Raw genomic sequence first — 12,929 nt, 5'->3', positions numbered from 1 at the left:
TCATCTTTGTGCAGGATAGCCGGGTGTCTGGCATCCAACGGCATCGCTGATCTGCCTAGCCGTCCTCCTACTCTTATTACTCCATCCTTCAAATATGGATCCAACTTAAAGATATGACTATCTTTCCGTACATGACCCTTGCCATCCAGCAGGGCTTTAAGCTCATCTGCATATTTTCCTTTCTGACATATACGTATTAACTCTGTCTCCGCCGTGGCAAGATCTTCAGTGGTGAGCACTTGTTTTTCAAAACTTTGCTTGTACTTGAGCATTTCTTGCTGGAGTAAAGACTCCGCTTTAGATGAGTTGTTGTCACATTTCTGTATTGTTTCTTGAAGCTCTTTTCTTTTCTGCCTCATGTTAAGAAGGATCTCTTTTAGGCGCATCAGCCAAGCTGTCGCTTTTTTGAGCTTGTACCAGTTTGAGAAGTGACGTACAAACCGAGTCATAGTATCCAATGCTTTGTCTGTTTGTATAAGAGACACTTGCGCTGACCTTTTGACCTCTGCGTCCTCTTCCTCGAAGTGAATGGACTGGTCGGGGCGTTCAGGCCATTCACTCTCAGGTCTTAGCAGGAACTCTGGCCCCTGTATCCAGTTCTTACTCTGCAGCAGACCCTCAGCGCTTAACCCTCTCGACGCCTGATCTGCTGGGTTGTCTGTTGTACTCACGTATTTCCACTGAGATGGCGTTGTAGCTTCTTTAATGAATGAGACTCTGTTGGCAACAAATGTTTTATAGCGTGCAGCATCATTTTCAATATACTTGAGTACTGTCACACTGTCTGTCCAGAATCTTGACTCATCCAGCTTTAGCTGCAGCTCATACCGAAGCATTTTATCCATTTTCACAGCTACCATAGCCGCTGTCAACTCCATCCTGGGAATAGTGACCAGTTTGAGCGGCGCCACTCTTGACTTCCCGATCATGAATGAGGTGAACTTCTGGTTCTTTTCGTTAGTTAGCAGGAGATAAGATACTGTGCCATAGCCGTCGTTGCTGGCGTCAGAAAAGTGGTGCAATTGTGCTGTTTTGATGACACCGAATCCTGCAGGCTTGATGCACCTGCTAACACAAAAAGATGACAACCTTTGCAAGTCTGACAGCCACTTTTTCCATTTTTTTGCTTGCTCTTCTGACACTTCATCATCCCATGCCTTTTTCTCCTTGCAGAGTTCCCTCAGCAGCAGCTTGGCGGGCAGAATGAAAGGTGACAGAAATCTCAAAGGGTCGAAAGCTGAGCTTACAACTGACAAGATTCCTCTTCTAGTACATGGCTTTTGCTGTACTTCAATCTTGAGCTTGAACATGTCAGAGTTTGTGCACCATTGGACACCTAGCGCCCTCTCTCTGGGTAACTGATCATTATCCAGATCGAGATCTTTGATTCCTGAAGCCCTGTCTTCCTCTGGAATCGACATTAGCAGGGCTCTGTTGCTGGTCCACTTGCTCAAGTGAAATCCTCCACTGTGGCATAATGTCCTCAGATCTTTAGCGAGAGCAACAGCACACTCATCTGATGACACTGAGCTTAGACAATCGTCCACATAAAAATTGTTTAAGACTGTCTCAACTGCTTCGGGCGCAGCCCACTCCTTTCCATCTTCAGCTGTTCTTCTTAGTGCATATGAGGCACAGCTGGGGGAAGACGTTGCTCCGAACAGGTGCACACCCATTCTGTAATCTGCTGGCTCCAAGCTCAGATCGCCATCCGGCCACCATAAGAAACGCAGCAAATCTGAATCCTCTTTTGGCACCTTCACCTGATAAAACATAGAGTCGATGTCTGCCATCATGCTCACCGTATCCTTCCTGAACCTTGTCAGAACTCCGACAAGGGTGTTCGTGAGGTCAGGGCCTTGAAGGAGTTCGTTGTTTAGTGATACTCCCTGATATGACGCAGTACAATCAAAAACAACTCTTAATTTCCTCTTTTTCGGATGGTAAACTCCGTGATGAGGAATTAACCACAGTCTCCCATCATCACGGTGCAGTTCCTCTTCTGGGACCTTAGTAGCGTATTCTTTGTTTACCAACTCTCTCATGAACCTGTCGTATTCATTGTGGAAGTCAGGATTTCTGTGAAACTTCCTTTTGAGACTTGTGAGGCGCAGGCTCGACAGGACTCCGGCTCCCGTTCGGCGCTGTAACGATCTCCATTGCGCACTTCGTGGTGGCTTATCCACATCCAAAACGTGCGCCTGGCTGGTTCCATCTTCTTTCTTTCTTTAGAGGTATCCGTCCGTATACGCCGTTTTCTCAACGAGCATAGTTTTTGACTAATGTTAGTGTGGCTCCGTCTAGTTTTACTTAAAACACACACTTCAATTATGGAGCGTGAGGATGTAGTTGACGCGTGTCTTAAGCCGAAAAAATACCACAGTTTCTTTCTTATGGTTTATTGAAAACCTTCCGTTTGAGCATTACAAACAATAAACTGCAGCAATCCAAAAATAATAATAATTATGAGCACGGTCAAAAACTAGTGTGCTCTCCTCGTCTCCATAATCCTAATTACAACAAAGTAAGCAATTATAACGTTACACACATCTCAGCCAATAATAAGAGTGCAATTCCTACGAACCAATAGGCATTCCTACAACCTCAATAAAGAACTATAAACTTATGAAATACAAATCTGAATTATTTATCAGCTTCTCTACAATGTACAAAATGGCTCTAACAGCGGGGAAAAATTCCTCAAAAACCCTTTTAACGGGGGAAAAACTCCTCAAAAACCCTTTTAACAGGGAAAACTCCTGAAAAATCCTTTTAACAGGAAAAACTCCTGAAAAAACCTTTTAACAGGGAAAACTCCTGAAAAACCCTTTTAACAGGGAAAAACTCCTGAAAAACCCTTTTAACAGAAAAACTCCTGAAAAACCATTTTAACAGGGAAAAACTCCTGAAAAACCCTTTAACAGGGAAAAACTCCTCAAAAACCCTTTAACAGGGGAAAGACTCCTCAAAAACCCCTTAATAGAGAAAAACTCCTCAAAAACCCTTCAACAGGGGAAAACTCCTCAAAAACCCTTTTAACAGGGAAAAATCCTTTAACAGGGAAAAACTCCTCAAAAACCCTTTTAACCGGGGCGAACTCCTCAAAAACCATTTTAACAGGGAAAAACTTCTCAAAAACCTTTTTTAACAGGGAAAAACTTCTCAAAAACCCTTTTGGGAAAACCTTCTCAAAAACCCTTTTGGGAAAACCTCCTCAAAAACCCTTTAACAGGGAAAAACTCGTCAAAAAAAACTTTTAACAGGGAAAAAGAAGAAGAAAGCTCTCGGAGAGACAGTAATGAGGTCACATCTCAGAATTATGACATCCATATCTCACTTTCTGGTAACAATCAGGTCCGTTATCTTTTTATAATGAGACAAAATCTCATGACCTAATCTTCTCTGGTGAATGCAAAGCGCTCACATGCAAAGAAACATTTTTAAGAAAAAGAAAAAATACCCATTTAAAATCAGCTCATTCACAGAGTTGCATAGTCTTTTGAAGAGTTTTATTTAGTAAGAAGAAAAAGCAGAAGATAGAGATACATTAATTACAGTGATTATAATTTTTTAATGTCTCTGTGTATTAAAGATCATAACAAACACAAGTCCTGACATGAAAAGGGAATATTTGGCTCTTATTTGAACAGAGATCTGCAGCTGGGTGTGAAGTTCTCCCTCTGATGAAGCTCAGCTTTGGTTCTGGTTGTTAAATGTTTGACAGACAGTCTGCTGTGACATAAGTCTGCATATTTCTTATTCACATTATTTAAAGAGTTATGAGGATATTTCCTATGAAATTAATTCTGCCAAAGATTCATCAGTACATTTATTGAATTACAAAAGGAAGTAAATTCTCATGAAATAATCCAAGAAATCAACAAATCCTTCATCAAAGGCAAAAAACAAACAAAATCCTCATCAAAAAACTCAATTTTTCTTTATGCCATACACAATAATTCATTATAAAAAAGCAAGCGAAATTTTTCATCACAAATTTATGTTATTCTTTCATCACAACTTTAAGCAAAATGATTAATGACAAGGCAAAATCCTTTTTTTTTCACAAACAAAAAAACTGAACAAAATTAAGTACATTCTTTCATGAAAATACTAAGCACAATTTATATGAAATAAGCAAAATCCATGAAAAACTTCAGTTTTTACACTTTTTATCCAACAGGCAAAACCCTCCGTTATAAAAATTATGAAAATCCTTCATCGCAAAACTTCATCACATAGACAAAAACATTTCATATAAAAAAGCATAATCATTCATTATAAAACATAAAAGAAAATCCACAAAGTCTTATGAAAAAACAAAATCCTTCAGCAAAAACTAAGAAAATCATTTATCATGAAGAAAACAAGCAAAATCTTTAATCACAAACTGAAGTAAATCCTTGCATCACAATACTAAGTACACTTCTCATCCAACAGGCAGACGTTTTCTTTATCAGATAGACAAAATCATTTATTAAAATAAAGAAAACAAGCAAATCCTAAATCAAAAAATTAAAAAATCCCTGCAACTCAAAATGAAGCACAATTTTTATGAAATAAGCAAATCCTTATAAAACCAGATCTAATGAAAGTTAACCTGATCTAACTAACACTAATCTAATGAGTTAACCTGATCTAACTAACTCTAATCTAATGAGTTAACCTGATCTAACTAACACTAATCTAATGAGTTAACCTGATCGAACTAACACTAATCTAATGAGTTAACCTGATCTAACTAACACTAATCTAATGAGAGTTAACCTGATCTAACTAACACTAATCTAATGAGTTAACCTGATCTAACTAACTCTAATCTAATGAGTTAACCTGATCTAACTCACACTAATCTAATGAGTTAACCTGATCGAACTAACACTAATCTAATGAGTTAACCTGATCTAACTAACACTAATCTAATGAGAGTTAACCTGATCTAACTAACACTAATCTAATGAGTTAACCTGATCTAAATAACACTAATCTAATGAGTGAACCTGATCTAACTCACACTAATCTAATGAGGGTTAACCTGATCTAACTAACACTAATCTAATGAGAGTTAACCTGATCTAACTAACACTAATCTAATGAGAGTTAACCCGATCCAACTAACACTAATCTAATGAAAGTTAACCTGATCTAACTAACACTAATCTAATGAGAGTTAACCTGATCTAAGGTCTCAGGTTTTTATATATCTCATATCAAACACCTTGTTGGTTTGGTAAGAAAAATATAGTCCCCAACATGATCTAATGACTCCAGCCTTCTTGTTTAAAGGGAACGTGTGTTTAAAATGAGCTGATGGTGGTTTGAGAGGAGATCCTTGGAGGTGCTACTCTGCTCCCTGAGCTCCTTCCTCTTCAGTCGGCCCTCCTTCAGCTTCAGGAACACCCAGGTTGTAATAATCCAGCTCCATGTTGTCCCGTCTGCTCGGCTTCTGCCCCCTGGTGGCCTGGAGAGACATGACAGCACACAGATGTGACTTCCTGCATTGTTTCAGTTCAGTAACTCGGACTAAGAGCTTCAGTCCATTCAGTCCTCTGAACAGCAGACGTGTGTCAGTACCTTACAGTAGAAGTAAAGGGCCGTGTTGGACACCAGCAGAGTCAGCAGCAGGACGACCACTCTGATGATGAACGGTGTTGGATCTGAAACACATTGTAGAACCTGAAAATGTAATAAATTCCCAATAATGTAATAACCCTGATAATGTAATAAAAATCTGCACTTGAGTCCATTGAAAATGTAATAAAACCTGATAATGTAATAACTTCCCGATAATGTAATAAAGTGCATTTCCCAATAATGTTCAGGGAGGCATTTCTGGTTGTCCCTTGATGTTTTTATTATTGTCTCTGCACCTTAATCTCTTAATAATGTACTTTATTACCTGTCTCTTTTTTATCTACTGCTGATTTTAATGTGTCTGAGTTTTCTCTTAGTCTTCTGGGGTTTTTTTTGTTTCTGGTTTCTGTAGCACTTTGAGATTTCTGTATGAAAAGTGCTTTACAAATAAAATTTATTATTATTATTATTATTATTATTATTATTATTATTATTATAATCAGACACTTTTACCAATAATGTAATAAAGTATAACATTAATGGGAGGTTATTACATAATCAGGTTAGCCTTCATTTCGCAAGTCCTGATAATGTAATAAATCCCCAATATTGTAATAATTTAACAGCAGACCACCCATTACTTGGGTTCAAGTGGTGAAGCTCAAGAGCTCTAGCGCCACCAACAGGTCAAAGTTGAATGTTTATTAACATTTGACCCGTTCATTCGTTTTTCACAAACGAGGTATCCATGACACATGAATGCATTCAACAGCTTCTTGAAATCTAAAGGTGCTTGGTGTTATACTTTATTACATTATTGGTAAAAAAAAAAAAAAAGTGTATTACATTATTGGGAAATGCACTTAATTACATTATCGGGAAGTTATTGTTCGGCTTGACTCTGATAATGGACTTGTCTCTGTCCTTGTCTTACTAGATCTGAGTGCTGCATTTGATACAATTGACCATCGTATCCTATTACAGAGACTGGAACATGTAATTGGCATTAGAGGAACGGCACTGGGCTGGTTAAAATCGTACTTATTAGACCGTTTCCAGTTTGTTCATGTGAATAATGAATCCTCCGTGCGCACTGATGTTAACCACGGTGTTCCACAGGGTTCTGTGCTTGGACCAATTTTATTCACCCTTTATATGCTCCCTCTAGGTAATATAATTAGAAAACATTCAATTAACTTTCATTGTTATGCTGATGACACTCAGTTATATATATCAATCAAGCCAGGTGAAACTGATCAGCTAGCCAAACTTAATGCATGCCTTAAAGACATAAAAACCTGGATGGTCCACAACTTCTTGTTAAACTCGGAAAAAACGGAAGTGATTGTACTCGGACCCGAACACCTCCGAAACTCATTATCTAAAGATTTAATTAGCATCGATGGCATTACCCTGGCCTCCAATACCACCATAAGGAATCTCAGAGTTATCTTTGATCAGGATCTGTCATTTAACTCCCATATAAAACAAACTTCAAGGACTGCATTTTTTCACCTACGTAATATTACAAAAATTAGACACATCCTGTCTCAAAAGGATGCAGAAAAATTAGTTCATGCTTTTGTTACTTCAAGGTTAGATTACTGTAATTCCTTACTGTCAGGCTGCTCCAATAAATCTCTTAAAACTCTTCAGTTAGTCCAAAATGCTGCGGCTCGTGTACTAACAAGAACCAAGAAAAGAGATCATATTTCTCCTGTTCTAGCTTCGCTGCACTGGCTCCCTGTAAAATCCAGAATTGGGTTCAAAATCCTTCTTCTTACTTACAAAGCTCTAAATGGTCAGGCACCATCATATCTTAAAGACCTCATAATGCCATATTACCCTTCTAGAGCACTACGCTCCCAAAATTCTATGTTACTTGTGGTTCCTAAAGTCCTTAAAACTAGATTGGGAGCCAGAGCCTTCAGTTATGAAGCTCCTCTCTTGTGGAATCATCTCCCAGTCTCAGTACGGGAGGCAGACACCCTCTCTTTATTCAAGAGTAAACTTAAAACTTTCCTCTTTGACAAAGCCTATAGTTAGGGCTGGCCGAGGCCTGCCTTTAACCAGCCCCTAGTTATGACGCTATAGGCCCAATGTGTCAGGGGACACGATACACCGGGGCCCTCACAAGCTTTTATTTTCCCAGAATACTCGCACTTCTCTCTGCTCTCTCTTCACAGGGTGTGGAGCTGTGGTCCTGCTCCATCACTCCTGCTGGTCTCACTGCCGTGGATCTGGTTTGGCCCCAGATGGGAATGTTCCTCTCCTGGTCCACTCACCATCACTACTGGCCAATGGTGGCGCATCATCACCTGCACCCCCCCCCCCCCTGCTCCTCTATCTCTCTCTCTCTCCCTCTCTCTCTCTATTGCCCCCCCCCCCCCCCCCCCCCCACCTCTATCTACTCTATTCTACTCTGTTGACCTGCCCTGTACAACGACATCTATTGCACGTCTGTCCGTCCTGGGAGATGGATCCCTCCTCTGTCGCTCTCCCTGAGGTTTCTTCTTCTTTTTTGCCCTGCTAAAAGGGTTTTTTAAAGGAGTTTTTCCCTGGCAGATGTGAGGGTCTAAGGACAGAGGGTGTCGTACCATGTACAGTCTGTGAAGCCCTTTGAGGCAAATCTGTGATTTGTGATTTTGGGCTATATAAATAAAATTGATTTGATTTGATTTATTACATTATCAGGTTTTATTACATTTTCAATGGACTCAAATGCAGATTTTTATTACATTATCGGGGTTATTACATTATCAGGAATTTATTACATTATCAGGTTCTACACAGCGACAGGAGTCACAGTGTCACTCCAGAAACAACAACATGATGTCAGCTTGTTATCACACGGTTTGGACCGATCATCTTTCCCATGAACACTCAGCTTACCTGAGACAGAGACAGAGAGCTGACGGCTCTCAGAGGAGAAGTTATGAGAAAAAACATAGACGTGAAAAACACAGATGTAGCTTCTTTGGTGGGCGGGCTCTGCAGCTGGAAACAGGAAGTCAGCAGAGTGACTGACAGCTGTCTGGGTGTAGTTGATTACCGAGGTGGAGGAGGTGAAGGAGAGCTGGAAGGAGCCTCCTGGGTACTGAGGCTGGATGGAGCAGCTGATGGTGAAGGTGGAGCCTCTGAAAACGCGAAACTCCTCCTGATGCTGCTGCTGCTGGGCCTCAGAGACCCCGTCTATGGAGGAGGACGCAGAGATGTTGGGCTGAAGCAGCAGGTCTGTAAATACAGAGAGGTGATTGGCTGAAACTTGTCTGTAAATACAGAGAGGTGATTAGCTGGAACAGGTCTGTAAATACAGAGAGGTGATTGGCTGATTCAGGTCTGTAAATACAGAGAGGTGATTGACTCAAACAGGTCTTTAAATACCGAGAGGTGATTGGCTGAAGCAGACAGGTTCCTTCAGGTGTGTCCTGTCAGGTGAAGCTCAGCAGTCTATGTCTCCAGAAACAAGAACACTTTGCTACACTTTAGGATGTTTCCAGTCCAGTCCATTATAAACCACTGACTCTGTCACTGTGACAGAGGAAGGAAGGAACTGGAAACATCATGTCATTCATGATGTCATAGATGATGTCACTGACAGGCTTACCTGAACAGACGAGATCCAGAATAAACCAAGGCAAACGTATGTTTGATGCACAATCCCTCAGAGCAGATCCAGATTGGACACAGTCAGAGCTGATCCTCCACACAGATCTGCCAGAGGAACCCTTTCTCTGTTCTACAGAAACAGCAGAACCACAGTCCAGGTCTTTGCAGGCAGCTGCTGCTGTTGTCTCCAGGTTCCAGCGAGATAAACGGTCATCATCCACTGGTCTCCATTCTCCTTGATGTTTCAGCTCCAGTGTTCCTGCACAGCGACTGTCTCCTCCCACCAACCTGACAGGCTCTGAACACAAACAAGAGAGTCATCAGGAAAAGAATAAAGTGAGTTTGATGAGAACAGAAATTAACCAAATGAAAGCTGCAGCTCCTCTTCTACCTCAGCAGGTGAGTCCAACAGCTCTGCCAGGTGAGCAGGTGTTTCTATCTGAGCCTGAGCTTCTACAGCCCAGGAGAGCAGACTCATCTCCTCCACACTGGAACTCTTTGGTCCACATTGGAGCCTCCCCTTCTCCATAGAGCGCCCCCTGGAGGACTGAAGGAGCCCCACAGCCAAGCTCCCTGCAGACCACCTCTGCATCCTGCTGGTCAAAGTCAGCTTCACACACTGAGGACCAGCTCTGGTTAGACTGGTCAGACTTCAGCTCCAGTCTGCCTGAGCACAGACTGGTCCCACCCACCAGCCGACAGAGTCTGGAGAGATGAGAGAAGAGAAACAGAGAGGTAAAAGACATTAGACACTAAATAAAATAAGAAAAGAAACACCAGCAGCAATGAAGACAGTGTCCTTTTTTTCCAGAGCCACAATTAAAACTTTTAACTAAATTATTTAAAAATGATTTAAGACTAAAATCTGAAGATGAGTGAAATGTAAAACTTCCGAGTAATACAGGTGTCTTATAATGGACAAACATCAACCATTATGGCAAATGATCTGCAGGACTGATAAAAGGAACAAGGAAATGTATGCTGACTGTGTGATGGGCCATTATTAAGTCTACACTGCTCACATGTGCCACCTGGTGGTTGTTGGTGCACACTGCAGCAATAATTTGCCTCATTGAAGGCAAATTATTTCCCCATTGGCAGTTGGCCACTTGCTCACTGTTGCTTCAGCTATTTCACAGGAAGTCATACCCATAACCCTTTCTACAGTAGCAGCCCCAGGAGTAAGGTCAATAGACACAACCAAAGAAGTTTTATCATGGGCGTCCACAGATTCCTTGTGCAAAGTTTTGTGCAGATCAGACTCACTGTGAGTTCAAAAAAGCAAAGTGACGAGGTCCTGGCTGAGCTAAGCAGATCAAAGGCCTGTACAGTAGGTCATTGGTGACTGATATAGTGATCAGTGAACAACCTGCTGCTGGAAACCAGTGGCTCACACAGCTGCCAACCTGAAGGAGTCCGTTCTCATCCACAGGTCACTTATTAAAATGTTTTATCCTTTTACAGAGTCAATTCTAACTTTTGCAATGATTTTTTGGTTTGGCAGCCTCAGTGTGGCTATTAAAAACTGTCTGGGAGGTTTGTTAGAATGTGCCCAAAGACCATCGACATCAGCTTGAATGATCTTTGCCATGTTTACCAAGTCAGAGCTTGTGAGAAGGAGAAGGTCATTCTAGAGACACTCAGCACCCTCTCTGTGCAGAGTTTCACTTCTTGTCTTCAGAACGGAGGTACACTTCCCATAGAAAGGCCAAATCAAACAGATATTTAACATAATTTGTTCCTTCAGCTGAGGACACTTTAACAAGAACTGGTGGACTCTCACTGTTCTTATGCATAGCTCATTGCACTAATGAAGATTTATTTATTGTATGTTTTTTATGTGTTTGTGTCTGATTGTATGTTTTGTCATGTGTACTTGTTGTGCTGTGTGTACTACTGTTGCAAACCCAATTGCCCCTCAGGGATAATAAAGACTATCCAATCCTTTCAGGCTGGTTGTTGGTAGATCCAGTACACTGCTGACGCACTGGACATGTATTTTACAGCAGACTCCATCATGGTTGCAGTAGACAGTTCACTGCCATTCTAGCTGGTGCTTGTGTGTCATAGATGATGTCACTGATGGGCTTACCTGAACAGGTGAGATTCACAATGTAGAGAGAAGAAGAAGAAGCTAATGTTGCACAATCCCTCAGAGCAGATCCAGACAGGACACAGTAAGAGCTGATCCTCCGAACAGATCTGCCTGAGGTCTCTCTCCGTTCTACAGAAACAACAGAACCACAGTCTAACTCTCTGCAGATAGCTGTTGCTGTCTTCAGGTTCCAGTTAGAGTCATCCACTGGTCTCCATTCTCCTTGATGTTTCAGCTCCAGTGTTCCTGCACAGCGACTGTCTCCTCCCACCAACCTGACAGGCTCTGAACACAAACACAAGAGTCATCAGTAAAAGAATAAAGTGAGTTTGATGAGAACAGAAATGAACCAAATGAAAGCTGCAACTCCTCTTCGACCTGAGCAGGTGAGTCCAACAGCTCTGCCAGGTGAGCAGGTGTTTCTATCTGAGCCTGAGCTTCTACAGTTCAGGACAGCAGACTCATCTCCTCCACACTGGAACTCTTTGGTCCACATTGGAGCCTCCCCCTCTCCATAGAGCACCCCCTGGAGGACTGAAGGAGCCCCACAGCCAAGCTCCCTGCAGACCACCTCTGCATCCTGCTGGTCAAAGTCAGGTTCACACACTGAGGACCAGCTCTGGTTAGACTGGTCAGACTTCAGCTCCAGTCTGCCTGAGCACAGACTGGTCCCATTCACCAGCCTGACAGAGTCTGGAGAGATGAGAGAAGAGAAACAGAGAGGTAAAAGACACCAGACACTAAATAAAAGATTATCTTGAACTATAATTCATTGATTCAAACTGGACTGCAGCAAAATTCCCACAGTACATCTTAATCACAGCACAGACTGCAACACATTTACATTTACACTGATATTATCAATGATATAATATCAATATCTTCACGGTAGCGTAAAGCCTGTTGCAGCTTCTTAAAGACAGAAAGTCGTCCGTGGATGCTGGTGTTCTCAGACGGTGAGTTGAAGAGGTTAAGATTGAAGTGAATTTGATGCAAAAAATAATAACAAAGGGTCATGTTAAAATGTGACATAGTACTGTTAATATAATAACCTAATTGATCTGTGACCAAACAATGTAAACAACAGCTTTTTAAGTACACATGCATAAAACATGTACAGTAGTGTACAAAAAATAATAGCAGTCCAATGTGATTAACCAGTAGATTCTCAGAAAACCAACAAGACCCAGCATTCGTGATATGCATGCTCTTAAGGCTGTGGAAATGGGCAATTAGTTGAAAGGGGTGTGTTCAAAAAAATAGCAGTATGGCATTCAATCAGTGAGGTCATCAATTTTGTGAAAAAACAGATGTGAATTAGGTGGCCTCTATTTAAGGATGAAGCCACTTGTTGAACATGCATTTCTCTTTGAAAGCCTGAGGAAAATGGGTCGTTTAAGACATTATTCAGAAGAACAGCGTACTTTGATTAAAAAGTTGATTGGAGAGGGGAAAACTTATAAAGAGGTGCAAACAATTATAGGCTGTTCAGCTAAAATGATCTCCAATGCTTTAAAATGGAGAGCAAAACCAGAGACATGTGGCAGAAAACGGAAGACAACCATCAAAATGGATGGAAGAATAACCAGAATGGCAAAGGCTCAGCCAATGATCAGCTCCAGGATGATCAAAGACAGTTACCTGTAAGGGA

At 41.3% G+C, this 12,929-nt stretch overlaps 1 protein-coding gene across 1 annotated transcript; it reads right to left on the bottom strand.

Annotated features, from left to right (window-relative positions):
• Window positions 1-8,701: 8,701 nt before the first annotated feature.
• LOC131970483 (CD5 antigen-like) lies at window positions 8,702-11,778 on the bottom strand. Its single transcript, XM_059331885.1, has 5 exons — window positions 11,657-11,778; window positions 11,276-11,563; window positions 9,575-9,888; window positions 9,182-9,481; window positions 8,702-8,808 (listed from the first exon to the last, which is right to left on the bottom strand). The coding sequence occupies exons 1-3, from the start codon at window positions 11,772-11,774 to the stop codon at window positions 9,836-9,838; spliced, it is 459 nt and encodes a 152-aa protein (XP_059187868.1). The 5' UTR covers window positions 11,775-11,778; the 3' UTR covers window positions 8,702-8,808; window positions 9,182-9,481; window positions 9,575-9,835.
• Window positions 11,779-12,929: the final 1,151 nt, after the last annotated feature.

This window comes from Centropristis striata, chromosome 4 (assembly GCF_030273125.1).
Source record: "Centropristis striata isolate RG_2023a ecotype Rhode Island chromosome 4, C.striata_1.0, whole genome shotgun sequence".
Lineage (NCBI taxonomy): Eukaryota > Metazoa > Chordata > Actinopteri > Perciformes > Serranidae > Centropristis > Centropristis striata.
The sequence above is the reverse complement of the archived record's forward strand: the minus strand, read 5'-3'. Positions and strand labels throughout refer to the sequence as shown.

What these genes read in the sequence shown, in the direction of transcription:
- LOC131970483 (XM_059331885.1), bottom strand. Translation starts at nt 11,774, where the DNA reads ATGTGGACCAAAGAGTTCCAGTGTGGAGGAGATGAGTCTGCTGTCCTG. An exon ending in TGTTGGACTCACCTGCTCAG is followed by an intron (nt 11,564 to 11,656) that starts GTCGAAGAGGAG and finishes GTTTGTGTTCAG; the next exon opens with AGCCTGTCAGGTTGGTGGGA. An exon ending in TGTGAATCTCACCTGTTCAG is followed by an intron (nt 9,889 to 11,275) that starts GTAAGCCCATCA and finishes TCATCTCTCCAG; the next exon opens with ACTCTGTCGGCTGGTGGGTG.